Consider the following 27,214-nt stretch of genomic DNA (forward strand, 5'->3'; position numbering starts at 1 on the left):
ACTATAATAAAAAAATTACCATGTACAACTGGGTGCAAGTCAGTACCAAGGGGACTCGGAGGACGAGCTGGGGACTGAATCTCAGTCAGGTCAGGGACATTACGGCCGGCCTCCTTGCCTCTGACTGTTTCTGACCCACCATGTTCTGACAAAAGCCTCTGGGCTCCTAAGCCAGCATCCTCAGTGCTTGTGCCCCGAAGGCCCGGTCACCCTTGGCCCTGCTGATTCTTCCGCGGCCCCCGCTGATTCTTCCGCCTCCCCCTATGCAGCGTGTGCCTGAGCGGACGGTGGAGCTGCACCGGTCAGCCCTGCGGAGGGCTCTGCAGGGCCTGGGGAGCCCCCCACTACATGACGTTCGACGGTCTGGCGTTCACCTTCCCCGGCACCTGCGAGTACCTGCTGGTTCGGGAGGTGGACGGGGGCTTCTCCATCTCGGCCCAGAACCTGCCCTGTGGGACGGGCGGCCTCACCTGCACCAAGGCCCTGACTGTGCGCCTGGGGAGCACCGTTGTGCACCTGCTCAGAGGTGCCCGCGGTCAGGGAACGGGGTGGGGATGGGGGAGCAAGCGCTCCAGAGGAGGGGGCCGGGAGCGGGGGCGGCGGGTCTGCTCCCTGGGGGGACTGGCAGCCCGGGCCTTCTCTGCCTGACTGGTCCCTGCTCGCGCCTCAGAGTCTCACCGCAGGGGCAGCGCTGCCCAGCCTGGGGGGCAGTGCCCACAGCATCTTTCTGCTGCCCCGCAGGCCGGGCGGTCACAGTGAACGGCGTGAGCGTGCGCCCTCCCAAGACCTACACGGGATCCGGGCTGAGCCTGAGACAAGTCGGCCTCTCCTTGCTGCTCACGGCCCGCCGCGGCCTGTCCTTGCTCTGGGACGGAGGTCAGAAGCCTTGTCCCCTGCCCCAGTGCTCTCGTCTTCGCCTCACGAGGCTCACTCAGCTCAGGCTGATATCGGGCTGACTCTGACCCCGCTCCGCTCATCTTCCCCGTGCTTTTCTAGCCAGCACGGCTCCCGGGGGGTTAGCGGAGCCCTAAGCCTGGATCCCCCCAATCAATCTTGAGGAGGCTTTCTTTACAAAGTCCCACTTTTTGTCCTAAAGGCGGCCCTTTGCCGTTGGACTTTTTTCCCAAGAGAAAATTTATGGCCAACTGTCCCAAATTTACTCCATTAAAAAACAAACAAACAAAAAAAAACAAAAGCTTACCGCGAGCTTTTGATTTCATTAATGCCATGAGGGTCCCAGCTGCTGTGTCTTAGCGGATGTTTAAGTGACTTGCCTGTAATCTGACTGAGAGAGATTCTGACTGTGTTCGCAGTCCTTGGGTTTGTCTTGGCAGGCAGACCCCTTCCCCCCCCCCCCAATATCTACAGTTATTTGGAATGGACCTTCTCTTTCTGCCTCTTGCTGAGGGACTCGGTCAGTAACAGGTGATGGTTTGTGGGGGTTTCTTTTGTGTCCTGCAGCTTTGCTAAGGCTGTGACTTGTTTCCAGTGGGTTTGGGGTGACTGTCTAGGATTCTCTAAGTATTGTTAGGTCACCTACTTGCCCGCAGCCATCACCCCTGGATCGCCTTTATCAGGGATGAGACTTCAGGCCCCTCGTGGACAGTCCCGCGCCCACCTCCCCATTTCTCTGCCCGCAGCCATCACCCCTGGATCGCCTTTATCAGGGATGAGACTTCAGGCCCCTCGTGGACAGTCCCGCGCCCACCTCCCCATTTCTCTGCTGCCCCCAGAAAACACTGGGCCGCTGGTTCCTAAACAGCCGCCTTGCTTGTCCCTCCTGCCAGGCACGCGGGTGGCGGTGCAGCTGGCCCCCCAATTCCGGGGCCGAGTGGAGGGGCTGTGTGGGGACTTTGACGGCGACGCCGCCAACGATCTTCGGAGCCGGCAGGGCGTCCTGGAGCCCACCGCCGAGCTGGCCGCCCACTCCTGGCGCCTCAGCCCTCTGTGCCCCGAGCCTGATCCGGGAGACGCGCCCCACCCCTGCACCGTAAGCGGGGCGCGATCCTGCTCCAGCCGCGGGAGGGGGTGATAGGGAAGGGAAGGGGAGGGTCAGGAAAGCCCGAGGCTGCGGGAAGGGAGAGCCCGCCTTCAGGTGTGGGGCTCCCCTTTCCTTGCAGATGAATGCCCACAGGGTGGGCTGGGCCCGGACCCGGTGCGGGGCGCTGCTGCAGGCACTCTTTGCCCCGTGCCACGTGGAGGTGCCCCCTCAGCAGTACTACGAGTGGTGCGTGTATGACGCCTGCGGGTAAGAAAAGGTGGGGCTGAGGGTGGGGGGTTTGTGCAGCAGCGGGCAGGGGGCGGCTGCTGAGAGTATCCCTCCGCAGCTGCGACTCAGGAGGCGACTGTGAGTGCCTCTGTTCGGCCATCGCTACCTACGCCGAGGAGTGCGCCCGTCACGGGCTCCACCTGCACTGGCGCAGCCAGGACCTCTGCCGTGAGTGCCTCGCCCCCTCTCCTGCCTGCCCTCTCTCCTCTGACCCCCTTGGGGCTGCTTCTCTCACCCACTGAGGCAAACAGTTCAGAACGGCCCTAGCATTGTTTAAGAAGCCCCCCTGCCTTCTCCCAGTGTCCCCGAATGCCAGTGTCCGCTGTGCCCACCTTACCCAGTGCCCACCTGCCCACACGTCCTGAGCCCCTAGTTTCTAGCGTATTTGGTGCCCACAGGTTCTCATGACCCCTCATTACTCTTCTGTGGTCTGTCTCTGATCTGTGCAGCTATACAGTGTGAGGGCGGCCAGGTCTACGAAGCCTGTGGCCCCACCTGCCCGCTCACCTGCCAAGGCCTCGATGCTGAGCCCGGATGGCCCTGCCAAGCCGTGCCCTGTGTGGAGGGGTGCTTCTGCCCCGAGGGCACTCGGCTGCACGGTGTGTGAGAGAGGGCATGAGAGGAGGTGGGAGGGGGGGCAGCTGGAGCACAGGGGGAGGGGTGCTCTCTGGGAAGGGTCCGGAGTGGGATGGGCGGTGACAGAGCTGGGGCAGGGGCCTCCCCGGAGATCTGGGCCCGCTCCCACACACTGCTGCTCCCTCAGGTGGGCTCTGCCTGGAGCCAGTCGCCTGTCCCTGTGAGTGGAGAGGCAGCTCCTTCCCGCCGGGAACCCTGCTCCAGAGGGACTGTGGGAATTGGTGAGTGCGTGGGGGACCTTGGTGCCAGACAGGCTCTCTGGGCTCTCACCACTGACTGCCTGCCTTCCTCAGCTCGTGTCAGGCCGGAGAGTGGCGCTGTGGGGAAGCTGACCCCCGCTGTGGAGAGGGGGCTCCGGGATGTGCTGAGGGGGAGGTTCCGTGCCGAGGGAATGGGCACTGTGTGCCCCACGAGTGGCTCTGTGACAACCAGGATGACTGTGGAGATGGCTCTGACGAGGAAGGTAATTCTCAGGCTGTGTCTCCCTGGGGAGATGTCCCCGGGGTCCATCTCGCTTCCTTGCTTCCCGCTCCTGAGAGCTGTGAGTCTAAGGGGCCAGCCCAAGTGTGGGTGGGGGTGTAGGGTCTTGTTCCATCAGGAGTGGAAAGGGATAAGACTTCTCCTGGATGAGGGCTGGGGAGCCCCCGGACACAGGGGCCGGCTGTGAGAGCTCGGTGCCCTTCTGCCTGCAGGCTGTGCCCCGCCGGGCTGTGGAGAGGCACAGTTCCCCTGTGGGGAGGGCCGTTGTCTGCCCTTGTCACTTCGCTGTGATGGACGGAAGGACTGTGGAGACGGGGCGGACGAGCGTGACTGCCCCTGCCCCGTGGGGTCCCTGCCTTGTGCAGATGGGCATTGCCTGCCCCTTGCCCAGCTTTGTGATGGGCAGCCCGACTGCCCAGATGGTGCTGATGAAGAGTCCTGCCTGGGTAAGTCCCGCTTTGACAGCCCCGTCCCACCGGGCACACCCTGCTTGCTGCTCTAGGTGCCAGCCCATTTCCTAGGGCCCATCTTTTTCCTGTGGGCAACATGTTCCAAACCAGCCCAAGATCTCCCTGTCTGACGTCAACCACGATGCCACCAAAGGCTGGCACCCAGTATGTGACTGGGTTGTTTCTGGCAAGGGCTCCCGTAGCCCTCCTTTGCCCCAGAACTAACGCCTTCAGAGGGAGTGTGCATAGTATGGACTGAGCGGGCAGAAAGGCCCTCGTCCCTGTGTTCTTGGCCACAGGGTGGGAGGCCTGCGGCCCTGGAGAAGTGCCCTGCTCAGATGGAACCTGTGTTGGCACCTCTCGGCTGTGCGATGGGGTCTGGGACTGTGCCGGCGGGGCCGATGAAGGACCGGGGCACTGCCCCTCCCTCCTCCTCCCCACACCCCCTGCTGACACCCCGACTGGCCCCTTCATGGGCAGCCTGGAGACCGGACCGACTTCTCCCATCAGAGGTAGAGCCCCGGGATCAGAGGGGTTGTGGGGGGGGGGCTCTGACCACTTTGGGGGAGAGTGAGGGACAGCAACGACGATAATATTACCTTAATAACTATGACTCAGATGAATGCAATCCACACTGCACTGTCAGTCCATGTAACCTGAAACATCGTCCATTCCCAGTCTCCCTGGAGCCTCCTGTTTCTCCTATATGGCAGGTGGGGGTGGGAGATGGGGATGAAGACCCCTGGAGGGGAAGTCAGAAGTGGAATACAGCCTTAGCCCTGCTCCTAATTAGCCACACGACCTTGAACAAGCCTGTCGTTCTATTTCTCTGGGCTTCAGTTTCCTTATCCGCTAAATGAGAGCTGAATTAGATTAGGGGTTCTTGACTTTTTTTGTGTGTTTTAGGGGCCTCTTTGGGAATCTAGTGAAACCTCTGGACCCTTCTCAGATAAATGCTTTTAAATGCATAAATTGTATCAAATACACACAAATGTATAAAGTGAAATATACGGAATTACACAGGAAACAAATGACACTGAAAGTTACCTATACAAGAATATGTATCTACACACATGTATCTATGTGTATGTATAGTATATATATTATAAATATAGATATGTAGATGTAGATGTATATGTTAATGGGTTGCCCCAAGCTCACACAGCAAGTGTCAGAGCCAGAAATTGAACCACAGGCTTTCCAGTTCTCAGTCCAGTTGTCTTCCCACCCAAAAGATGGAGACAGGGTTTCTAGCCTCAAGGAACTTCCAGTATGTTAGGGAGAAAACTCCTGCAGACAGACCAAGGGGAATTTTGTTTCCTGCTCTAGAAGTGTCCTGTGGCCACTACGAGTTCGGCTGTGGCAGTGGGGGCTGCATACCTCGGGGCTGGCGCTGTGATCAAGAGGAGGACTGCCCGGACGGCACAGACGAGTTGGGCTGTGGGCAGCCCTGCCCCCCACATCACACGCCCTGCCCCCTCAGCCTCCACTGCATACCCTACCCGCAGCTCTGCGATGGGACCCCCCAGTGCCCAGATGGCTCTGACGAAAGCTTGGATTCCTGCGGTGAGTAGCTGGCCCTTGCAACCCCCAGAGAGCTGTGGCCACGTGCCAGGAGGTACCCAAAGGCCTCTCGGTTTGCATTCCCAGTTCTTCCAGGAATGATGATTCCTCGTTGTCTTCCATAGGGGACCCCTCTGTGCCTTCGGCTGTCCTGGCCGGGACAGTTACCCAAGGGTGGTCTTCTGCATCTCAGCCTCAGCTCCATTCCTGGGGGCCCAGGCTTCGGCCTTCTCTGTACTTTGGGCATGGTTCTCTTCTACCGTGGTGTGGTTGGGTAATATGGAAACTGGCTCTGTGCCCATAGGCTCCACCCACACGCCACCCTGCCCTGGGCTTTTCCCCTGTGGCATCGCTCCCCAGCTATGCTTGCCACTGACTCGGGTCTGTGATGGAATCTCTGACTGCCCAGAGGGTGAAGATGAACTGGACTGTGGTATGGATTCCTCCCTCCCTGACCGCTTCTCCCTCCAGCAGGGAGGGTCTAGGAGGGGGCTAGAGCACATCACGTTTGTGGGCAGGAGGCTGGAGTGCTGGTGGGCAGGGAGGTGGATTCTGTGCTTGTCTGCATTATCATTGACAAGGATACGTCCCTGACATTTCATCTTATCTCCTTTCCCTTTCCCTTTCCCTTATCCCTTTCCCTTTCCCTTTCCCTTTCCCTTTCCCTTTCCCTTTCCCTTTCCCTTTCCCTTTCCCTTTCCCTTTCCCTTTCCCTTTCCCTTCCCAGAGAGCCTGCCATTTCCTACAACTCCTAACAAGACTGGTGTTTTTTGCCCTGAATATTCCTGCCCAGATGGACACTGTATCAGCTTTCAGCAGGTGAGAGCTGGGGATTTAGGGGGTCATCCTCACTAGTCCTGCCTGGCCCCTGGTCTGCACACTGACCTTTTTGCTTCCCCCTGCCCTTCTCCCCATCTCCCCACCCCAGGTATGTGATGGACAGCCCGACTGTGAGTTGAGGGACGGGCTAGGACCATCCTCTGAGGAGCAGGGCTGCGCCACCTGGGGCTCCTGGGCCCCCTGGGGGCTGTGCAGCCAGACTTGTGGGTCAGGGGTGCAGGCTCGGAGTCGCCGGTGCTCCCCCCCTAGTCTCCCTGTGCTCCAGCGCTGTCTAGGCCCGGAACATCAAGCTCGCGCTTGCTTCACCGTTATCTGCCCTGGTGAGTGTGGGCCCCCGGGAATGAGGCTAGAAACCTTCAGGAACAGAGGGAGAGGGGCACGGCAGAGTCCAGGGATGGCGGAAATCTGGCGCAAGGAGAGGAGGTAGAAGCAAAGTTGCTGAGGCCTCTGGATTTGGATTTGGAGCACTCGTCTCTGCTGTGCCCCCTTCCTACCCATTCCCTTCCTCCCCCTGGTCCCGGGAGCCTCACATCTCTTTCTGCCCTCACATCCCTCCTGCAGAGGATGGTGTCTGGAGTGACTGGGCACCCTGGTCTGAATGCTTGGAGCCGTGTGGGGGGGTTGTGACCAGACATCGGACCTGTCGCCCACCCCGGAACGGCGGCCGGGCCTGTGCCTTGTTGCCTGGGGCCCCCCACAGCACCCTCCAGACAAGTGAGCGCTCACCCAAGGGGTGGGACCTGTCAGTGGGACAATGGGCTGAATTAGGGAAATGGGCTAGTGAGTATATTAAATATATAATTGGGCTTTCAGTGAGAAGACCTGGGCTCAAAATCTAGCTCTGATACTGATTAATTCTATGACCGTTGCAAATCACTTAGCCCATCTTAGCTTCAGCTTCTTTAATTAAAAAAGGGGGATAATAATAATACTTGTACTAGTTACTCTACAATTCCTAATGAGGAAATGATTACAGAAAAAAAGATTAATATTGTTATTGTTATTTAATTTTATGGGATAACTGGTCAGGGGGAAGGGAGTGTTTTTGGATTTTTTCTGTCCTCAATATATCTTCTGGTTTCTGCTTCTGACCAGAGCCGTGCTCACAGGATAGCTGTCCCAATGTCACCTCATGCCCAGGAGAGCTGGTACTCAAGCCCTGTGCCCCTTGCCCTCTGACCTGTGCTGACATTTCCAGTCAGGTCAATTGTCTACCTGAGCAGTCCTGCAGTCCAGGTAATGTTCTCACAGGGAGGGGCTTGGGGTACCTTGGAGCCCCAGCTCAGCCTCTCTCTCATCATCAGGGTCTGGTCACTGGAAATCTTCTCCAGGGCCCTTCTGTGCCTTCCTCTCCCCCAGGCTGTTGGTGCCCCGAAGGACAGGTCCTGGGCCTTGACGGGCAGTGTGTGCAGCCATGGCAGTGCCCCTGCCTAGTGGAAGGCACTCGCTATTGGCCAGGGCAGCGGGTCAAGATTAACTGCCGGCTTTGCACGTGTCAGGATGGCAGGCTGCGCCGATGCCGGCCTAACCCTGACTGTGCTGGTGAGACATGCCCAGAATAATTCTTCATATTCCACTCATGACCCCTTAACTCATGGCCCCTGACACTTTGGGAACCTGTACCTCTTCCTCATGCTTTCCTATATTATCCTGGGTCCTTTGTCAGAAATTACCTAGGACCCTCTACTCCAGGACCCGGTCAGTCCCCCCGGGGGGGGGGGTCAGACCCCTCCCTCCAAACTGCTGGGGTCTCCTCCTTTCAACCTGATTTTGGGCCCTCTGTGTCACCCCTTGTGAACCCATCTTTAGTGAACTGTGGCTGGTCATCTTGGTCCCCGTGGGCCGAGTGTTTGGGCCCCTGTGGGAGCCAGAGCATCCAGTGGTCCTTCCGAAGTCCCAACAACCCTCGCCACGTGGGTCATGGTCAGCAGTGCCGGGGCATCTACCGAAAGGCCCGGAGGTAACTCCTACTTGTCCCGGAATAGCATCATCCCAAAAACATACTCTCAAACCTCCCAATACCAGAGCCTCCAGGATATAGGGAAGCCCCGGATGCCCCAGCCCTTCAGACACTGGAACTTTCTTAAAAATGATACCTATACCCTACGGACATCAAAACACAGGCTACATAGTGTGTACCGTTAGGGGAACTGCCAAATCCGGGCTCAAAAACCTGCTTGGGGTCCTGTTTTTCTGTTCCTCTCCTAGAAGGATTTCTGGGATTCCAGCCCAGAGCATTTGTGAACTCACAGACATATCTCAATAAAGCAAGAGTCAAAGATCATTCTGTTCCTCTAAGGGCCCTTCCGCGTCGGAATCGCTTTCTGCCTCCTCGCTTCTGTTTATGGTCCTTAGGAGAAAACCAGGGAGATAGAGAGAGGATCTAGCAGAAAGGGGTGATGGGGGATTTTCCTGAAAGGAAAACTCAATGGAAGAGCTTGAGTTATGGACTCTTTGCACGCTTTATATTTATTTGTATTTGCACGTTGTTCTTCTGGGGTGTGTGGCCGGGAACTTGGACCCTTGTTCCTGGAGCCCCCCAGGCTGTGGACTGCGCTGAATAACCCAGCTCCTCCTCTCTTTCTCCCCAGGTGTCAGACAGAACCCTGTGAGGAGTGTGAGCATCAGGGGAGCCCCCGCAGGGTGGGGGAGCGCTGGCGGTGGGGCACCTGCCAGGTCTGCCAATGTCTGCCCAACCGCACAGTTCAGTGTTCTCCCTACTGCTCTCGCGGAGCTTGCCCGCAGGTGAGGGCTGGGGGGGGGGTGCTGGCGTTACCTGGGCAGGAGCAGGGGAGGTGGAGGAGCCCGCATGGAGAAAGCTGGAAAAGGGAGGGTGGACTGTAGTGGGAGATGCGAGGAATGGAGGAGGAGGAGAAGGTGGTTCCTCGTCTATAAAACGAGACTTGGTCCCATGAGCCTGCTGCGATTTAGAAGGTTTCCCCATTTGGGATCTGTTTCTCTCCAGGGTTGGATGCTGGTGGAGGGAAAGGGAGACGCATGTTGCCACTGTGTTCCTGTTGGTGAGTCAGAGGGGGCTGCAGAGTGACAGGGGACAGACAATGTGAGGATGCTGACACCGTGAGGAGCTCTCCTCCTACTTCATTTGGGGTAGAGGATTTAGAGACTTGAGCTGGCGGGGGATTTAGAGACTTGAGCTCTGAATCCTGGGCAAGGAAAGACATACCAGCATGGCTACGGCTCCCAGACCTAGAACTACCCTAGATTTCCCCGGCTTTCCAGCTCCCACCGCCACCACTCTGATGGTGACGAGAGGAGAGAACAAGAGCAGAGAGTGTGGATCTCCTTCCGTCTGGCCTTTCTCTTTTTGCTGAAGGGAGCACCGCTAGAACCCCCTTCCACATTTGCCTGGGACTCCACGCACACAAACCACTGAGAGTTTATTTTGAAAAATGATTGCTCTGGCAAACTCAAGAGAAAGGTCGTATAAGAGAAACCATGCTACGGCATGGACAAATCTGGCTGCCCACTGCCCCATCCCACCCCCATTGGTTCATTTAGATCAGTCTTAGCCTGACTTGCTGGACAAGGTGAGTGTTAGCACAAATCCACAGAACGTTAACAGTTTGGGGCTCGTCTCTGCCTCAATACAAACAATTTTTATTTTGATCATAGCTTTTCAGATCAAAACTTTTTCTTCTTCAGGATACTTTATTAAGTAAGAAAACATTCCATATTCCCATTTATTTACGAGGATTGACTTAGAACCCAGCTAAAAAATTTAATCAGAAGATGAACCGATAGGAGGGAGACAGGGGTGAAGTTTGGGGGTCGTTGTTAGCTATTGCACACACAGCTCCAGGAAGATCCCATTGGCTACGTGGTGGTATTTTGTTTTTAATTCCAGCTGATCAGCTAGTCACTCACCTTCTTTTGACCTCAATTTCTTCATGTATAAAATAGGGAGAATAACTTCTCAGGGTTTCTTATGAGAATAATAGTGGAAATGACAATTGAGAAATAGAAATCACATCCAGGGACAAAATTTCCTGAGCATTGGATTGGATATAATATAAAGAAAGTTAAGTATTTATTATTATTATTTATTTCTAAGATCTGTCTCAGAATTTGAGATACATGAATGATCTTGAGTAAGTTTCATCTTCTCATTTTTTTTAATCTATAAAATAGGGGGGGGTTGGATTAGGTGATCTATACAGTTTTGTCCAGCGCTAGATGTCTCTGTGGGCCCTAAGGGCTTGGGGGACTGAGAGGCCTTGCGGTGTCTCCATCCTCACAGTCAGGTTTCCCTTTCTCTGCTAGGAGAGGACAGGACAGCTGCCCCTGTGACCACTCCAGTGCTTCCTCCCAGTCTCCTGCCAGAACCCAGTCTTCCCACCTATTCACTGCCTGTACCTGGAGGTGAAGACCAGAAGCCTTTGGGGGAGTGGGGCTGGGGTCAGGCTCCCTGGGATTAGTGTCTGGGTCTTCATGGGGTGCTGAGTACCGAGGAGCCACTCTGGCATGAGCTTGTGCTCTGGTTGGGATGATTATGGTATGACTGTTCCCATGGATCTTCTCTCGGTTCTCTAGGATTATCATTGTGCCTCAGACTAGTGGGTTCCTTTGGGCTGGGTGGGCTAGAATCCATCTGTTCTTACCTGCTTCCTCTCTCCAACCTGCCCCGTGTTTCCCCATCCTTCCCATGTTTCTGCCAGATGTCCTTATTCTCCCTCCCTGTATACCATCATGTCTCTCCAGCCCCCTGGGCTTTGCCCATTCAATATTTCTCCTTCCCCAGACCCTTGCTATTCCCCACTGGGCTTGTCAAGACTCCCTTCTAGCAGTCTAAAAGCATCATCTGAACATCCCAAACATCCGGCCTGGGCTGGTCGTCTAGGGGTGTTGGGGCTGGAACCTCAGGGCTGGAGCCCCAGGGAAGATACCTATGCTGAGCTGCACATCCAGCCCCCTTTCCTTCAGGTGGACTTGCTAAGGCCCCGAAACCTCACTGGTCAGTGGATAGAGGGCAGGAGAACTGACTTGGGGAGGAGGGGGGAGAGGGGGAGGACAAGACCTGAGAGGGCAGAGGAATAAGGGTAGGGGTCAGAAGTCCGGAGGAAGGATCCCAGGAATTGGGGGGAATGGATGAGGGGCAGGGGAACAGGCCCGGGGTGGAGAGGGAGGAAGGAGAGTGTGCTGTGAGAGTGTTGGGGGATGCTAGAGGACTCTGACAGCTCAGGTGCTCTCCCTGACCTCCCCACAGGCATCGTGGTCCAGGGCGCTGGCTCCTCTGATGCTTATGTCACTAGCTTTTCGCTCCAGTTCAGCACTGATGGGTATCACTGGTATGACTACCACGAGGTCCTGCCAGGCATTCCGCCTACAACCAAGGTAACCCCTCTCCTCACCTACATGAGGCTTGCTTAACTAATGGCCTCTGTTCAATCACCAAAATGACTGACTCTCCTATGAGATGCAAGAAATGATTCCTGACTGCAGGAATTTATTTTGAGATGGGGAGGGAAGACTGATAGAGACAACCTGTAAGTGCTGAGGGACTTCAGAAGAGAGACAAATTACTGAGCCCTGGGGTGGTCATAGAAGAACAGAATTTAAGCCAGTCTTTGAAGGATGGCTAGGAGCTCGGTTAACATAGAAATACCTATAATGTGCAAGTGGTAGTAGTTGCTGTTAAGCTGTTTTTCAGTCCTGTTCAGCTCTTTGTGGCCCTATTTGGGGTTTTCTTTGCAAAGATACTGGAGTGATTTGCCATTCCTTTCCCCAGCTCATTTTACAGATGAGGAAACTGAGGCAAACAGGGGGAAGTGACTTGCTCAGGGTTCTTCAGCTAGTAAGTGTCTGAGACTGGATTTGAACGCAGGGAGATGAGTTTTCCTGACCTGAAATTGAGTGGCCCTGTGGATAGTGTGCCAGGCATGGAATCAGGAAGACCTTAGTTCCAAATTGGCCCCAGACACTTACTAACTGTGTGACCTTGGGAAAAATCACTTAATCCTGTTTACCTCAGTTTCCTTATATGTAAAAATGAGCTGGAGAGGAAAATGACAAACCTTCAGTGTCTTTGCCATGAAATACCCCAAATAGGGTCATGAGGAGTCAGACACAACTGAAATACTGAAAAACTACATATATATATATATATATATATATATATATATATATATATAGAGAGAGAGAGAGAGAGAGAGAGAGAGAGAGAGAGGTGTGTACACATAAATATTTATATATGTGTGTATATAATAAGAACTTGTTTTAGCGTGATAGCTTTTGAGTCAAAGTCAAAGGCTCAAGTCCTGCCTATAACACTTACCAATTATGTGACCTTTAAACTTTCACTTCTCCACGCAACTTTTTAAGGCAGTAGGTTGCAGAACCTGTGGTGACTTATGCTAGTGGAGGGACTTTCCTCACCTTGTACCAAAGAAGTTACAGGTTTAATCCCGCTCCAAAAATATGTGTACATGCATACATGTTTGCATATAAAAGTTTTAGCTTATTTCATATATTTATATTCTAGCTATAATCTCTTTTATGAGTTGAATTTAGTCTTTTATCAATTGCATGATAATCTGGATTGAGATTTACATAGAGAATATGTGTGTACGTATAGTTATTGTCTCTACTCTTACCTGTGTGGAGATGATACCTGAATGCACAGGTGCAACTGAGATCAGTAAGGGAGAGGAGAGGGTTCAGGATGAGACCATAGGGGACACCTGTGGGTAGAGGTTGGGAATTGCTAAGGGGACTAAGAAGGAACTATCAAGAATTTAGGAAGAGAAAAAGGAAGGAGAAGTGTCTCAGAAACCAAGGGAAGGGGCAGTTAGGTGGCAGAGTGGTTAGAGCACCAGCCCCAGAGTCAGGAGGACACGAGTTCAAATTCAGCCTCCAGACACTTGCTGTGTGACCTCATCCAAGTCACTTAACCCTGATTCCCCCTTCCCTTCCACAAAGAAGAAACCAAGGGAGTATAGAGGATCCAGAAGGAGGTACTCTTCAGCAGTATCAAAAACTGTAGACAAATCAAGGAGGATGAGGACTGGGAAAAGGTCATTGGATTTAGCAGCAGACTGTTGATACAGAGAGGAAAGCTGGAATGTCACGTAGGAGGAGTAGCAAGTAAGCTGGTCCGGCTGTGGAAAGGGGAGTGATGGGTAACACGTCTGTCAGAGTAGGCAGGGGCCTGTGTGTGAAGGGGTTCTTAATGCCAGACAAAGGAGATGGAGTTTTATAGCTGAGGCAATGGGGACCATGGGAGCTTTTCTAAATCAGGGAGTGATATGGTCAGACTTATGACTTAGTTAGGAATAGCACTTTGGCAGCTTTTTGCAGGGGAGACAGGGGAGACAGAGGGAGGGAGAGGGAGAGAGACAGAGATAGAGAGAGAGACAGAGACAGAGAGGGAGAGAGAGAGAGAGAGAGAGAGAGAGAGAGAGAGAGAGAGAGAGAGAGAGAGAGAGAGAAAGATGGAGAGACAGAGGGAGAGACAGAGACAGAGAGAGAAATGGAGAGAGAGACACAGTCAGAGAGACAGAGAGAGATGGAGAGAGAGAGGGAGAGGGAGAGGGAGAGAAAGAGAGAGGGAGAGACACACACAGAGAGATGGAGAGACAGAGAGAGAGAGAGAGAGGGGAGAGAGAGGGGGGAGAGAGAGAGAGAGAGAGAGAGAGAGAGAGAGAGAGAAAGAGGGAGACAGAGGGAGAGACAGAGACAGAGAGAGAAATGGAGAGAGAGACACAGTCAGAGAGACAGAGAGAATGGAGAGAGAGAGAGAGGGAGAGGGAGAGAAAGAGAGAGGGAGAGACACACAGAGAGAGATGGAGAGACAGAGAGAGAGAGAGAGGGAGAGAGAGAGAGATTGGGGGGAGAGAGAGAGACAGACAGACAGAGAGACAGAGACAGAGAGAGACGGACAGACAGAGATGGAGAGACAGAGAGGGAGACAGAGAGAGACAGAGATAGAGACAGAGACAGACACAGAGAGAGACAGAGACAGAGAAAACACCAAGAGACAAGGAAATCAATTAGGAGCCTGATGCAATAATTCAAGTAGGAGATGATGAGGCTGTGAACCAATCGGAGGCCTTGTGTGTGGAAAGGATGCAGATGTGAAAGAGCTGTTGAGTAAACAAGATTTGGCAACTAATTGCATGGAGCAGGGGATATTTCTGGAATTGAGAAGGTTGATAAATGGCAGGTCCCTCAACACAAATAGGGAAGATGGGAAGAAAAGTGTGGTTGGTTGTTTGGTTTTTTTTTTTTTTTGGAAAAAGATAATGAATTTTGTTTTGGGCACGTTGAGTTTGACTTGCCTAGAAAACATCCAGTTGGAAATGACTAGAATGGTTGGTGATGAGCTTAGGACAGAGACTATTCCTAGATATATGATCTGGAAATCATTCACATAGAAATGATAATTAAACTGATGGGAGTTGCCAAGGTCACTAAGATAGTGAGAAGATGGCCTATATTTGGAGGTTAGGACATGAATAATGACCTGTCAAGGGATTCTTTGAAGGAGCAAATAGACAGAGTTAAGTGTCCAGGAGGTAGTGAGATGGAATCAGAGAGAGTGAAGACAGAGGACAAACATGGAGAGCAGTTTGGGGAGATCATAAGATCATGAGAGAATTTTTTTTTAAAATTGGGGGAGACTCAGGGATGTCTTTTGGCAGAAGATAAAGGTGTGGAGAGACTGAAGATTAGGGGAAGAGAGGGTGACTGCAGAGGAGATGTAAAGGCGGGATCAAGATAGAAATAAGGAAGGATATAAGGATGGAAGACTGGATGGAGAGAGAATCACCACTAGAGATAAGTATTCAAGTCCATGGTAGCAGAAAATAATGAGTGAGGTCCTGATCCAGATGGGTGACTTGAGTTTGGGGAAACGCGTGTCACGGGTTAGTTTAAGCTTGGCCTAGTACTTGGCCCATAGTAAGTGCTTATTAAATGTGTATTGATTGATGGGTGCTAAAGAGATCGATGACTTGGGAGAAGACATTGATATCTTTGTTAATATCTCCAAACATCCTCATTTGGAATGATGAGGAAGAGTGTAAGATAGATACTGAACTCCTGGAGAAAGGGAGGAAGAGCCACCAGTATGTTATAATAGCAAAGATCTGTATAAAGGGACAGAGATGGATGGAATCTCCAGGGAGGAAAGATTGCAGAGTGGTAGTGGCAGGAGAAGGGGCTGACCTCCTGTCCCGGTGCATCAAGTCGAAGGGGAAGTTGGGGGCCTGCATCATCTGTGCTGGGTCTTTCCTCACCTTGACAGCTGTTCCCAGGGAACTGGGATGACTCTACACCTGCAGTGAGGACGTTTGGTCGGGTGGTACAGACACGGCATGTCCGGATACTCCCCCGGGACTTCCACCACAGCATCTTCCTGAGGGTAGAACTGCTGGGCTGTGATCCAGGTAGGGAGAGGTTCATGCAAGTGTGGATAGGGAGAGGATGCAGGAACCATCGCTGAGGATCCTTGATTCTGCCCGCCAGTATCCAGCCCGGCAGTACCACCGTGCCTAGGAAATGAATTCCCTTGCGCCAGTGGCGTGTGTGTCCCACGGGAGGCCGTGTGCAATGGCGTAGGGGACTGTGGCGATGGGTCTGATGAAGAGGACTGCGCCGGCCCACTTCCAAGTGCTGCCAGGTACAGTTTGGGCCCTGCCAGGCTGCCCAACCATGGCCCTTCCAGGCTGGGGTGGGGCTGCCCTTTGGCTCCTGGGCACTGTCAGGTTTTACCCGTGAGTAAGGGCCCTGCTTCCCCTGCATTCCCCGCTACAAGGCTATAACGAGGGGGATCTTCAAGGTCAGCCCTCCTTGTTCTGGATGGGGGCCCTGCCCCCGCCGGGGCTTCTTACCCTCCCTTCTCATCTCCCACGGTTGGAGTCTTGCCCCATTACCAGGCCCCAGTCATAAGAAAAAGAGCCAGGGATGGACCCTGAGGGCCCACCAGAGGTTCCTTGATTCCTTTCAGGCCCAGAGAGCCCACCACATCGGTCCTTCCTGCCCGCCTCACGCAGCCAACTCCCTGGCCCAAGGAGGTGAGAAGTCAGAAGTCTAGAGGAATAAGGATGGAGGCTTTGGGAGAGCAGGGAGGGCTGTGCTCCCATGTAGCCTCCCTGCTCACATTGCTGTCCTCCAGGAAGCTCTCCCTGATTACACCTTCTGCTTACACCCACTGCTCGCTGGCGCAGCCGGTGTGCCATGATGGATGGACCGCTGGGCCCGGAGTCAGCATGACCCTAGCTAAAGTCCAGTCATCCCTTATCGTTCTCATTTTCTCCAGCTGTAAAATGGGGATGCTAATGAAAGCACATTCCTCCCAGGGCTGTTGGGAGGATCAAATGAGACAATATTTAAAGCAGGGTATAGTGCCTGGCACACAGTAGGTGCTTTGTGAATGCTTATCTCTCACACAGTAGGTGCTTTGTGAATGCTTATCTCTCACACAGTAGGTGCTCTGTGAATGTTTCTCTCTCCCTCCTAGTCTTGTGCTAAGATCTTAGATTTATAGATTTAGAGCTGGAAACAAGAGCCCAAAGTCCTCATTTTATATGTGAGGAAATTAGGCTGCCCAGAGGTCCCCCAGGAGCAGAGCCAGTATCCTCCCCTGGAGGCTGCCTCAGGACTACAGTCTCGGTTCTGATACCCTAGTGTTCCCATCTTGGGCCTGCACTTCCACTCCCTTGGCTCCATTCGGCTTCCTCTGGCCTCCCTGCTTCCGGCTCTGTTCTTCTCTTGCACATCCTGTTAGGAGCTGGACTCCTCTTCAGATTTCTCCTGGAACACAGAAATGGACTTTTTCAAGGTCATCCAGAGGCGTGTTCCATCCTCCTTTATCCTGTCTACAATGTTTCCTTTCTGATTCACCCCAGGAACTAAGATGAGCTGTCTAAAGAGATTGTCTAGCATGACTGCAGCTTTTATAATTAAATTAACCCAGGGGGGTGCTGGTAAATGTTTAACAACCAGATTTCTGAAATCAAAAAGACCCATTTTTAAGAGCTTAATTTGTACTGTTGATATCTTCTCCATCTCTATTTTCACTAAGGACAAAACAGTTAGCCAAGCTCTCATTTGTGGTACTTTGCTGAACATGGAGGAGTAAATGTTCATATCAAAAATTTAACAATTATTTCTTGGGAATGGTTGGAACTGACTCCAGCATAACCCAACACCTCCTTGTGGTCACTTTTCTTGGACCTCAGATTTTTTAGGAGTCACTTATATTATATTATACTGTATTATACTATACTAGGAAATAGTTCCTGTTCTCAGGGAGCTGGCAGTCTGGTTCAGGAGACAAGATCATAGTTGGAATACACGTAGATCCAAATCTCAAAACCAGGTCCCCTGAATCAGATTTATTTTCTTCTGCATCTCACACACACAAGTAACTGTGTAATGTGTGATATATATAAATATATACATTATGTATATGTGTGTGTGTTTCTAAGTATCACATATATTATATAGACATAAAACCTACGTATGTGCAATATGTGTGTATATATGTGTGTATATACACATGTCTGTCTATAAAATTATATTTATATATATTTAAGAAATAGATATATTTAATAAAAATATTTATTTCTTAAATAGAATTCATTTATTTAATAATATATTAATTAATATATATTAACACAATAATAAATAATATTTTATAATAAATATATATATTTAAGAAATAGTCACTAAGATGGGATAGTAGATAGGATACTGGACATGGAATCAGAAAGACCTGAATTCAAATACAGTTTCATCCAATTATCTGTGTGACCCTAGGCAAGTCATTTAACCCTATTTGCCCAGTTTCCTCATTTGTAAACAGAGCTGGAGAAGGAATTGGGAAATCACTCCAGTATCTTTGCTGAGAAAATCCCAGATGGAGTCACGAAGAGTTGGATGTGACTGGAATGCCTGAACAATAGCAATAAGAATAGCATATCTGTATGTATTTATACATACAAATATATATACACACATGTATATGGATGTGTGTGAATATCCACACATATATTTTAGTAGTGAAAGAGTAGTTGAGAAGTATTGCCCCAGTTTAGAGGAGAAAGTAGATATACTCTGGAGAACAGTAGAATTTACCCCCTCCCCAACTTTCCCGTGAGTCCCCTGAAGGCAGGGTGCTGGCCCTAGGCAGAGGCTTATTCACTGATGTTGAGCGATTCTGGTTAGGCCAGTTTTTAATGTGTCTTCCTGGTCTGCCACGGAAGCAGTGATCTATAAGAGGGCTGAGTGATTAGGGTGTGAGGGGAATGCCCTGTGAGACTATAGTGATGGGGAAATGATTCCTTAGAGCTTCTAATCAGAATGGGAGTGTGCCCATGGTGTGGGCTTATGGACAATGGGAGAACTGGAATCACGGCTGAATTTGGGGGTTGAACTCTTTTTCTTCCTAGGGGCCATTGGATACTGAAGCCTGGATTCCTGGACAGGAGTCAACTTTCCTTCCTATAGGTAATAGTGATGGCTAATTTTTATTATGATGGTTTCTAAATAATACTTAAATTAAATCACTTCTTTTGTTTATGACATAACCTTCATTTCCAAATCCATCTCCCCACCTGCCTTCATCCAGGAAATTATTTTACAACAAAAACGAGATAAGTAAGAGAAGGAGGAAAAAGCAGTTTAAAAAAAATACCTAAGAGGCAGGTTTTATTATTTTTTCCCAGAAGTAGACACACAGAAAGGCTAGCAATCCTGCCTGTAAGTCCAGAAAAAAGCAGTTCTAATGTTTTGTGTGTCAAGTGATTTGCCTCTATTTGGCTATTACCATGATCCTATGAGACAGGTGCTGTTATCCTTATTTTTTATAACGGAGGAAAATAAGAGAAATTCAGTGACTTGGTCAGAGTTACACAGTTCCTATGGGACTGAGGCTGGATTTCAATCCCAGTCTTCCTGACTCCAGGTCCAGTGTCTCCATTCTCTGGGTGCAAGGGAAGGGGTGGTGAGGGATAAATCTAAGACAAAAATTTGGAGAAATGTCTCCTTGCTCACTGTTGAAGCTCAGACTTCTCATCCAAACTCCTCTGGGCACTGATTTCTATTCAGAGTATCTAACCTCCCCCCAACCCTTAAATCCTTTCTGTTTGGAAGGGGAGGCTTTACTCCATACTCTCCATTTCCATCTAGGTCACCCATGCCAGTGTCAGACCATATGATAGGGAAGAGACCAAGGTATGATTTGCTTACTTTACAGGAAGAAGGAAATAATTAAGAATATTATTAATTACTTATTAATTAATAAACATTAATAATAACAATAACAATAAAAACTAACACGCATATAGGGCTTACTATATTCCAGACACCATACTAAGTAAGTGCTTTATAATTATTATCTTATTTGATCCTTGCAACAACTCTGGGAGGTAGGTGCTATTATTATCCCCATTTTACAGGTGGGGCTTTAAACAAGGTAAACTTAGGTTAAGTGACTTGAGCAGGGCCACACAGTTAATACGTATCTGGGGTCAGATTTGAACTCTGAGCCACCTTGCTTCTCCAAACCTGGTTTCCCTGAGGTTACTTTCTTCCTTGTATTCAAGCAATTTCTTGTAGGGGTCCCAGACCAGCTAAACTTTTGGTTTCATTTTCATTTATTTATTTTTTTGACAGAACCAGGCCTTGGTGTCCTCCCAGAGGATACTTTTCCAGCTTCAGAATCTCCCTCCCTGAGTACAAAGGCGCCACCCAGGACACAGACTCTTCAACCCAAAATTGCTGCAGTGACTCATACTCAGCCTTCCCTAGGTAATAATGATCCCTTATGTTGGTATAGACATCAGGGCCACATGGCTCAAATTTGGATGATGTTTTCATGTTTATGAAGTGCTTTCATCGACATGATCTACTTTGTAAGATAGATCATGGGTACATAGTCCCATTTTAGAGATAAGGAAACTGAGGCTTAGGAGAAATTAGAGGACTTGATTAAGGTCTCCCAGTAAATGGCTGACCCACGACTGGCATTTCCTGCCTCCTGATGCCAGGGCTGCTTATGCTCTGAGGTAATAGGAATGAGAGAGGGTGAAGATGGGGACAGGCTGGATACTTGACCCCCCCCCCCCGCCCCCCGCCAAGACCTGGAGCCCAGGATGGTGATTAAGGGAGGGGAGGGAAGCAGACCCTGTTTCTAGAGTGAATGGGAGCGACACAACGCCCACAGGTTCGAGCCCGACACGGTGGTCACCATTCCCTCGAGTGCTATGCAGCCCAGACCAGGTTCCCTGTGAGTTCCTGGGCTGTGTGGAGCCCAAGCAGGTGTGTGATGGGCAGGAGGACTGTCTCGATGGCTCTGATGAACTGCACTGTGGTAAGCAGGAGGATGGCTGGGTCAGGGGGCAAGGGCTGGGTCAGGGGGGAAAGGGCTGGGTCAGGGGGGCAAGGGCTGGGGCAGGAGGCAAGGGCTGGCACTTGGACTTAGGGACAGGTGGAAAACCTTGGCAGAAAAATAATTTCTTTTTTCAAAACCTGGCACAACTTGGCACTAGGCTATAAATTCCATGAAAGCAGGTACTGAGGCTTATCTGCAAGTAGTTGGCATTTAGTAAATGATTATTGAGAGAACGAATACATTTGTAGGCTGCTGTAGCTAGGAGAAGGAAGGTCAAGAGTTCTTTTCTCAATTTTCATCTTTCCGAGAGAGGGAGTAGCTTGGGACCAACGGGGTTGGCCGACTGCAGCCCATATAATGAAAATTTGCACAGTGCCTGCTATGGGCAGGCCCTGTGATAAGCCCTTTATAATCATTATCTCTTTTGATCTTCACAAAAATGTAGGATAAGGCCTCACATTCCAAATAGAAAGGACTTAAGGGTTTTTAAATTTTTTAGCTTTTCTTAATAGGATTCAGTACCCAAGTGAGTTTGGATGAGAAGCTGGAGTTCCAACAGTCAGCCAGGAGACATTTCTCCAAGTTCTTGTTTTAGATTTATGCCTTCTCTTGCACCCAGAAAATGGAAGCACTGAATCTGAAATTAGGAAGAGCCGGGTCCAATCCTGCTCAGCCCAGTAGGAACTGTGTGATCCTGGCCAAGTCATTTACAAGTGAGGAAACTGAGGCAAACTTGTTAAATGACTTACCCAGGGTCGCACAGCTAGTAAATTTTGGATTTGAGGTCTTCTTGATTCCAACCCAGAACTCTAATCACTATTCGTTCATTTACTTATTCACTTATTCAGCTATTTATTAAGCACCTACTACTTACAAAGTACTCTATGCCAGGGCTTCTTAAACTTTTTTCCATTCATGACCTTTTTCTGTCAAGAAATTCTGACTTGACCTTGGATATGTAGGTATATAAAATAGGTGCACAAACCAACCATTTACTGATAATAAATCATAATTTTGTGACCCCTATGTTTAGTTATGAGACACCATATTGGGTTGCAACCCTCAGTTTAAGAATTTGCGCTTTATAGTAGATTCTGAGGAAGCCTGAAAGGTAAAGGGTTAATCACAGCCACAAGCTATTGTTTGGAAAGCTCTCACAGAATAATAGACACAGAATGTTAGTGACCAGAGAGTTATGATGAAAACAGCTCAGGATCTGAAATCAGAAGTCCAGGCCTTTATGACTTTAAATGAGTTTAGACAAGTCATTTCAACCCACTTCAATTCCACATTTACTAAGTACCTCCTACAAGGAAGGCTTTGTGTTGGCTTCTGAGGAGATAAAGATAAAATTGAAACAGTTCCTGCCCTCAAGGAGTTCCTGTTCTTTTGGAGGGAACATAAAATGTCCATAGATAAGCCACTAAGCTGAACACACCAAGATAGATAAGATAGTTCAGCCTGAGCTTTGAAGGAAGATAAGAATTCTCTGAGGCTGAAGGGAGAAAGAAGTTTAGTCCAGGTACAAGGGACAGATGGCTTGTACAAAAAGACAAAGAGCAGGGAGAATAAAAAAGAGGGTCCAGAATAGAGACTTGGTGGAGAGTAAGAGGAAAGATGGGAGCGGGGTGTTACTCCAGCACAGAATATAGAGTAGAGCAGGCAGAAAGGAAGAAGGAGAATTTTAAAAAAGGAGAATTAAAAAAAACAAAACCCAAACCCAAACAGCATTAAAGAATGTAATGAAGGAGAGAGCATCCAGGAAGCCTATGTGTCAAAAATTGCAGAGAGGTCCAAAAGCCATTGAAGTTAGCATTTAACACATTGCTTAACGTGGAAGAGTTTAGGTAGCGCAATCAGAAGCCAAATTGCCATCGATTGAGAAATGGGCAGGAGGTTTCCCACTCTAGCTAATGCTGCATTTGGTCTGGGCCATCTGTCAAATGAGGAGTTGGGCTAGTTGATTTCTTAGGTCCAATATCTAGATTGGTAAGTTTAGACAGATGAGTTTTTACCTAAAACATTTTCAAAACGTATTTTTCCCAGGGCAGAATTTAACTTATTAAGCTTGGTTTTTCCCCATCTATTTGCAGTAATCACACACACATTCTGCCCATCAGTATCCCTTCCACTTCCAAAACTCTGATTTTAAATCATAAGAGAAGCTAAGGTCCTGAGAAGCCATAGCAGCCAAGGCCCAGTGGATGGCAGCAGAAAACCACTGACTGCTCAGATTCAGGAGCTCTCTCTTCATTGGACAGAAGCCAGTTTAGGGCAGAGATCAGATGAAGTTACAGAGACAAGTTGTTTCTCAGCAACAAGGGAGAACAAGTCTGAGGATGGGGCTTGGGGCTCCTACTTTTCACCTTTTCCCTGTTCCTTCTGACAACTTGAAATGCTCAACCTTTCTGGGCCCTTGTAATTGAGCTGGCTGTCCCAGGTACCCAGTGAGAACAAGGATGCACTGAAACTGTCCAATCAGGAGAGGAGTTGCTGCTTACAGCTTTCCTGATCCTGGCATCAGGATGCACAGAGCTCATCCAATCAGAACTAGGATTAGCAACAATATGACCAGTCAGAAAGGAGTATCCTTGGGCCCCTAAAAGAAAAAAGGATAAGGGCCATAGAGAGCCTAATGGGTTTTTTTTTTTTTTGTTGTTGTTGTTCTGGTTCAAGGATTCTTAACTTTTTTTGTGTGTGTGTGATCTGAATCCATCCCTTTTGCAGTCTGATGAAATCCATGGACAGACTCAGAATAATGTTATAAAAAATTGAATTAAATAATGGAAAAAATTTTGAATTAAATAATTTAAAATAACTGAAGGAAATCACTTCAGTGAGAAGTTAGTGAGAATTAAGATTTTTCTTTTCCAAGTTCATGGAATGGCTGTGGAATCTGTCCACCGATCTTTGAGGGTCTATGGAGCGGGTCAAGCCCCTCAAAAAGCACAATCAGAACTTTGAGTTAGTGTTGACCAAGAAAAACACCATTCAGTTTCCAAAGGTGGGCCTTTATCACAGTACTCAGTAAGTGCTCAGCAGATCCTTTTCATCTGTTCATTCACTCACTTGTGAACGCACACATACATAACTTGGCACACAGCACATGGAAAAGAATCTAGGAAGTTGGTCCGATCCTTAGTCAAGACAATTTTTCTGGGGAAGAGTGGGGTTACCAGGCTTTATTTCAGCCGGCCCTGTGTCTAACTGGTTGGAGGTTTAGCTGGGGAGATGGGGACATGGACAGAAATGCAGACAAGTGACCAGTCTCCTTCTCTTCTTTGCTTCGTGGGCAGTGAGACCCTCACCTTTCGTGGTCCCCACGGCCACCCAGCCCACCCTGCCAGCCATGGGAGCTCTCTGTTCCCCAAAGCAGTTGAGCTGCCGCAGTGGTGAGTGTCTCCCTGCTGAGCGTCGCTGTGACCTGCACACTGACTGCCAGGATGGCTCTGATGAGGACGGCTGTGGTATGGGAACCTTGGGCAGATGGCATCTTTGAACCCAGGAAGGAGGGAGGGGCTAGCCCTGCTTAGGCATCTCCTGGGCCCCTGTTAATGGTGGGACCCATATCCATGGGCCTTCCTGGTTCTGTCCCTGTTCCCTTCCAGTGGACTGCATGTTGGCCCCCTGGTCCGGGTGGAGCAGCTGCAGTAGAAGCTGTGGTTTGGGGGTGACCTTCCAGCGGAGGGCCCTGCTTCGAGCTCCGCTGCCTGGTGGCAGCTGTCCCCAAGAAGATTTCCAAAGTCGCTCCTGTTTCTTGCAGGCCTGCCCAGGTAATTCTGGTGTGGGGGCTCCTAGGGAAGAACCCTCCTCCCTGTATAGAACCCTGACACCTGAGGAAGCCCAGGGTTGTGATCTTCTTCCTACCTGAGATTCAGGGACTGGAGGGGAGCACTAATCTTTCAATTTATAGATGGAGAAACTGAGGTGAAATCAGGGAAACTGTCCTCTTTATGAATCTTGGGGACAGCTAGGTGGTACAGTGGGTAGAGCACCAGCCCTGAAGTCAGGAGGACTGGAGTTCAAATCTGGCATCAGACACTTAACACTTCCTGACTGTGTGATCTTGGGCAAGTTACTTAACCCCTACTGCCTCAGGGGGAAAAAAAAGGAATCCTGAAGGATTGGGTCCCTTGTAGCACACTACAGCTTTTTTTTTTTTTCCCCCCCCACTGGTCAACCCAGTCTTATCAGGACTTGCGATGGGGAATAAATACTTTTTTCTTTTCTTTGTCTTTTTAGATTTCATGGTAATTAAAAAAATTTTTTTTTATTAAAGCTTTTTATTTTTCAAAGCAGATGGATGGATAATTCTTCAACATTAACCCTTGCAAAACCTTGCAGTTTTCCCCTCCCTTCCCTTAGATAACAAGTAGTCCAATATACATTAAACATGGTAGAAATATATGTTAAATCCACTATATGCATACATATTTGTACAATTAGATGCCTGCACAAGAAAAGGAATATTCACTTTTTTCTTGTGGAGCCCGCGGAAAAGTCCTTTTTGCCTTTCTTCACCACCAGAAATGTCCATCAGAGGGTGCTCTGGCCTTGATGTAGTTCTACTGGACAGTTCTCAAACAATTTATTCCTGTCTGCCCTTTATTAGCTTCCCTCCTCTCACCCTCCCTGCCCATCACAGGTTTTTTTTTTACCTCAGTATTTACTGTTGATAAAGAGGAGAAATGGGGACGAAACAAGAGGAGACCTGGTAAAACCTTATAGAAAGTCTACCTTCCCCCATCCCAGAAATCCCAACTAAGTTTTTTTTTTTTTTGCTAATTAAGGTCCCAATCTCCTAAAATTTCTCCAGACACCAATAAACGGTTTTTAATTGTCTGTTAGTTTAGATGAGATTTGGTCCCCGTCCTCCTGGAGTCTATTAGGGATATAAAACATTAACTGATTTAACATTATCTGATGAATGCCTTAACAGACCTTTGAGATGTTCAGATCATGGCTTTAGACAGTAAATACTGAGTTAGCACAACCCACTTGGTTTTATAGATGGGAAAACTGGGCCCCTGAAAAGGCTGTGGGAGCCCATTCTTCCATCTTCTAAGAAGGATGAGTCTCCTAGGCGTCCTTAAGCCCCTATAGCTCTTGCCAAATAGAGACTTAAGGGGAAGGGAAGAGGATTAGGATCAGGAGGTCTGGAATTTCAGTCAGGGCAGCTAGATGGCTCAGTGGTTATGGCAAGAAAGACTCATCTTCCTGAGTTCAAATCTGCCTGACAGAATGGGGAGGCGGGGGGGCTGGGGGCAGGGACTGCCTTCTCAAATGAGCTGGTGTTTGTGAAGAGCCTTGCAGGAAACCGGCCCAGGGTGGATGCCATATAAATGCTGGCTCCTTTCACCTCTCTGGGGCCCAGAAGCTAGCTGCTACCTCTGCCACACAGAGGGATCCGCATCCGTTTTCAGGCCCACCTTCCCTTTTCCGCAGTTCCCGGGGCTTGGACTGCATGGGGCCCCTGGAGTCCCTGCAGTGTGTCCTGCGGCGGAGGCCGGCAGCAGCGTTGGCGCAGCTGTACCGATCCCCCACCCAAGAACGGGGGTGCCCCTTGTCCTGGGGTACCAGAGGAGAGCCTTCCCTGTGGCCTGCAGCCCTGCGGTGGTTCAGGTACCAGGGCACAGATGACTCTGCCGGGAAGTTTGGGCAGCTGGGGTTATTCATGCTCTGATTCCATAACCTTCTGCCCCGCAGATTGTGGCCCCGAGCTTGTGTATGTGAACCCCGAGCAATGCCAGCAGGGCCTGGTGCCCCAGTGCCCACCCTCCTGCCAGGACCCCGAAGCCAAGCAGAACTGTAGCCTATCCTGTATGGAGGGTGAGGCGGGCCTGCCGAGGGGGGCTGACTGGCTGCTTGGGACTAACCTTTCTTCTCCCTCTCTTTTCTACCTTCAGACTCCTCAGTCCGTGTCTTCCCCCCATTCCCTCAATTCAATGCTTTCCCCATTTCTGATCGTCTCCTTCACTTCTAGGTTGCCGATGCCCCCCCGGACTCCTCCTCCATGGTGCCCAGTGTCTGACACTTTCCCAGTGCCCCTGTGTGGTGGGAGCAGAGACAAAGCTGCCCGGAGAGTCCTTCCTGCTGGGCAACTGCAGCCAATGGTGGGGGGGGGGCTGGTCTGTGGGTGCCCGTCTTGAGGGGCCCAGAAGGGGCCACATGGGCTGGGGGCTGGGGACGGGGCCAAGGCTGGGTGAGGGAGATTCTATTACCCGGAGTTTTCCTCCACTTTGTATCTGACTCCTCTGCCTTCTCCCTCAGTGTGTGTGAAGATGGAGCTCTTCGCTGTGAGGCAGGGAACTGTCCTGTGCATTGTGGCTGGTCAGCGTGGTCTTCCTGGGGCCCCTGTGACCGCTCATGTGGGCCAGGAACCAGAACCAGATTCAGGTACGTATGTAAGGGGGTGTGTGTGAGACAGAGAGAGAGAGAGAGAGAGAGAGAGAGAGAGAGAGACAGAGAGAGAGAGAGACAGAGACAGAGACAGAGAGACAGAGAGAGAGACAGAGACAGAGAGAGACTGAGACAGAGACTGAGACAGAGACAGAGACAGAGACAGAGAGAGAGACGGAGACAGAGAGAGAGAGAGAGAGAGAGAGACAAAGAAAGACAGAGAGA

At 50.2% G+C, this 27,214-nt stretch overlaps 1 protein-coding gene across 1 annotated transcript in view; it reads left to right on the forward strand.

The window, feature by feature from the left end:
* Positions 1 to 27,214, forward strand: part of LOC100931600 (SCO-spondin) — an 82,372-nt gene that overhangs the window by 13,822 nt on the left and 41,336 nt on the right. Inside the window, exons 21-55 of the mRNA XM_031940235.1 lie at positions 270 to 526; positions 742 to 876; positions 1,788 to 1,990; positions 2,121 to 2,248; positions 2,328 to 2,437; positions 2,719 to 2,868; positions 3,033 to 3,126; positions 3,199 to 3,368; positions 3,598 to 3,831; positions 4,134 to 4,346; positions 5,164 to 5,400; positions 5,702 to 5,830; positions 6,125 to 6,216; positions 6,326 to 6,557; positions 6,799 to 6,951; positions 7,333 to 7,473; positions 7,597 to 7,779; positions 8,047 to 8,197; positions 8,829 to 8,982; positions 9,203 to 9,257; positions 10,519 to 10,617; positions 10,997 to 11,209; positions 11,462 to 11,589; positions 15,500 to 15,641; positions 15,721 to 15,874; positions 16,202 to 16,268; positions 18,648 to 18,705; positions 19,873 to 20,007; positions 20,423 to 20,569; positions 23,887 to 24,057; positions 24,199 to 24,363; positions 26,036 to 26,212; positions 26,297 to 26,419; positions 26,574 to 26,703; positions 26,861 to 26,986. Coding sequence (XP_031796095.1) covers positions 270 to 526; positions 742 to 876; positions 1,788 to 1,990; positions 2,121 to 2,248; positions 2,328 to 2,437; positions 2,719 to 2,868; positions 3,033 to 3,126; positions 3,199 to 3,368; positions 3,598 to 3,831; positions 4,134 to 4,346; positions 5,164 to 5,400; positions 5,702 to 5,830; positions 6,125 to 6,216; positions 6,326 to 6,557; positions 6,799 to 6,951; positions 7,333 to 7,473; positions 7,597 to 7,779; positions 8,047 to 8,197; positions 8,829 to 8,982; positions 9,203 to 9,257; positions 10,519 to 10,617; positions 10,997 to 11,209; positions 11,462 to 11,589; positions 15,500 to 15,641; positions 15,721 to 15,874; positions 16,202 to 16,268; positions 18,648 to 18,705; positions 19,873 to 20,007; positions 20,423 to 20,569; positions 23,887 to 24,057; positions 24,199 to 24,363; positions 26,036 to 26,212; positions 26,297 to 26,419; positions 26,574 to 26,703; positions 26,861 to 26,986 — 5,256 coding nt within the window. The remainder of the gene's footprint in view (positions 1 to 269; positions 527 to 741; positions 877 to 1,787; positions 1,991 to 2,120; positions 2,249 to 2,327; positions 2,438 to 2,718; positions 2,869 to 3,032; positions 3,127 to 3,198; positions 3,369 to 3,597; positions 3,832 to 4,133; positions 4,347 to 5,163; positions 5,401 to 5,701; positions 5,831 to 6,124; positions 6,217 to 6,325; positions 6,558 to 6,798; positions 6,952 to 7,332; positions 7,474 to 7,596; positions 7,780 to 8,046; positions 8,198 to 8,828; positions 8,983 to 9,202; positions 9,258 to 10,518; positions 10,618 to 10,996; positions 11,210 to 11,461; positions 11,590 to 15,499; positions 15,642 to 15,720; positions 15,875 to 16,201; positions 16,269 to 18,647; positions 18,706 to 19,872; positions 20,008 to 20,422; positions 20,570 to 23,886; positions 24,058 to 24,198; positions 24,364 to 26,035; positions 26,213 to 26,296; positions 26,420 to 26,573; positions 26,704 to 26,860; positions 26,987 to 27,214) is intronic.

Source organism: Sarcophilus harrisii, chromosome 5, assembly GCF_902635505.1.
Source record: "Sarcophilus harrisii chromosome 5, mSarHar1.11, whole genome shotgun sequence".
NCBI lineage: Eukaryota > Metazoa > Chordata > Mammalia > Dasyuromorphia > Dasyuridae > Sarcophilus > Sarcophilus harrisii.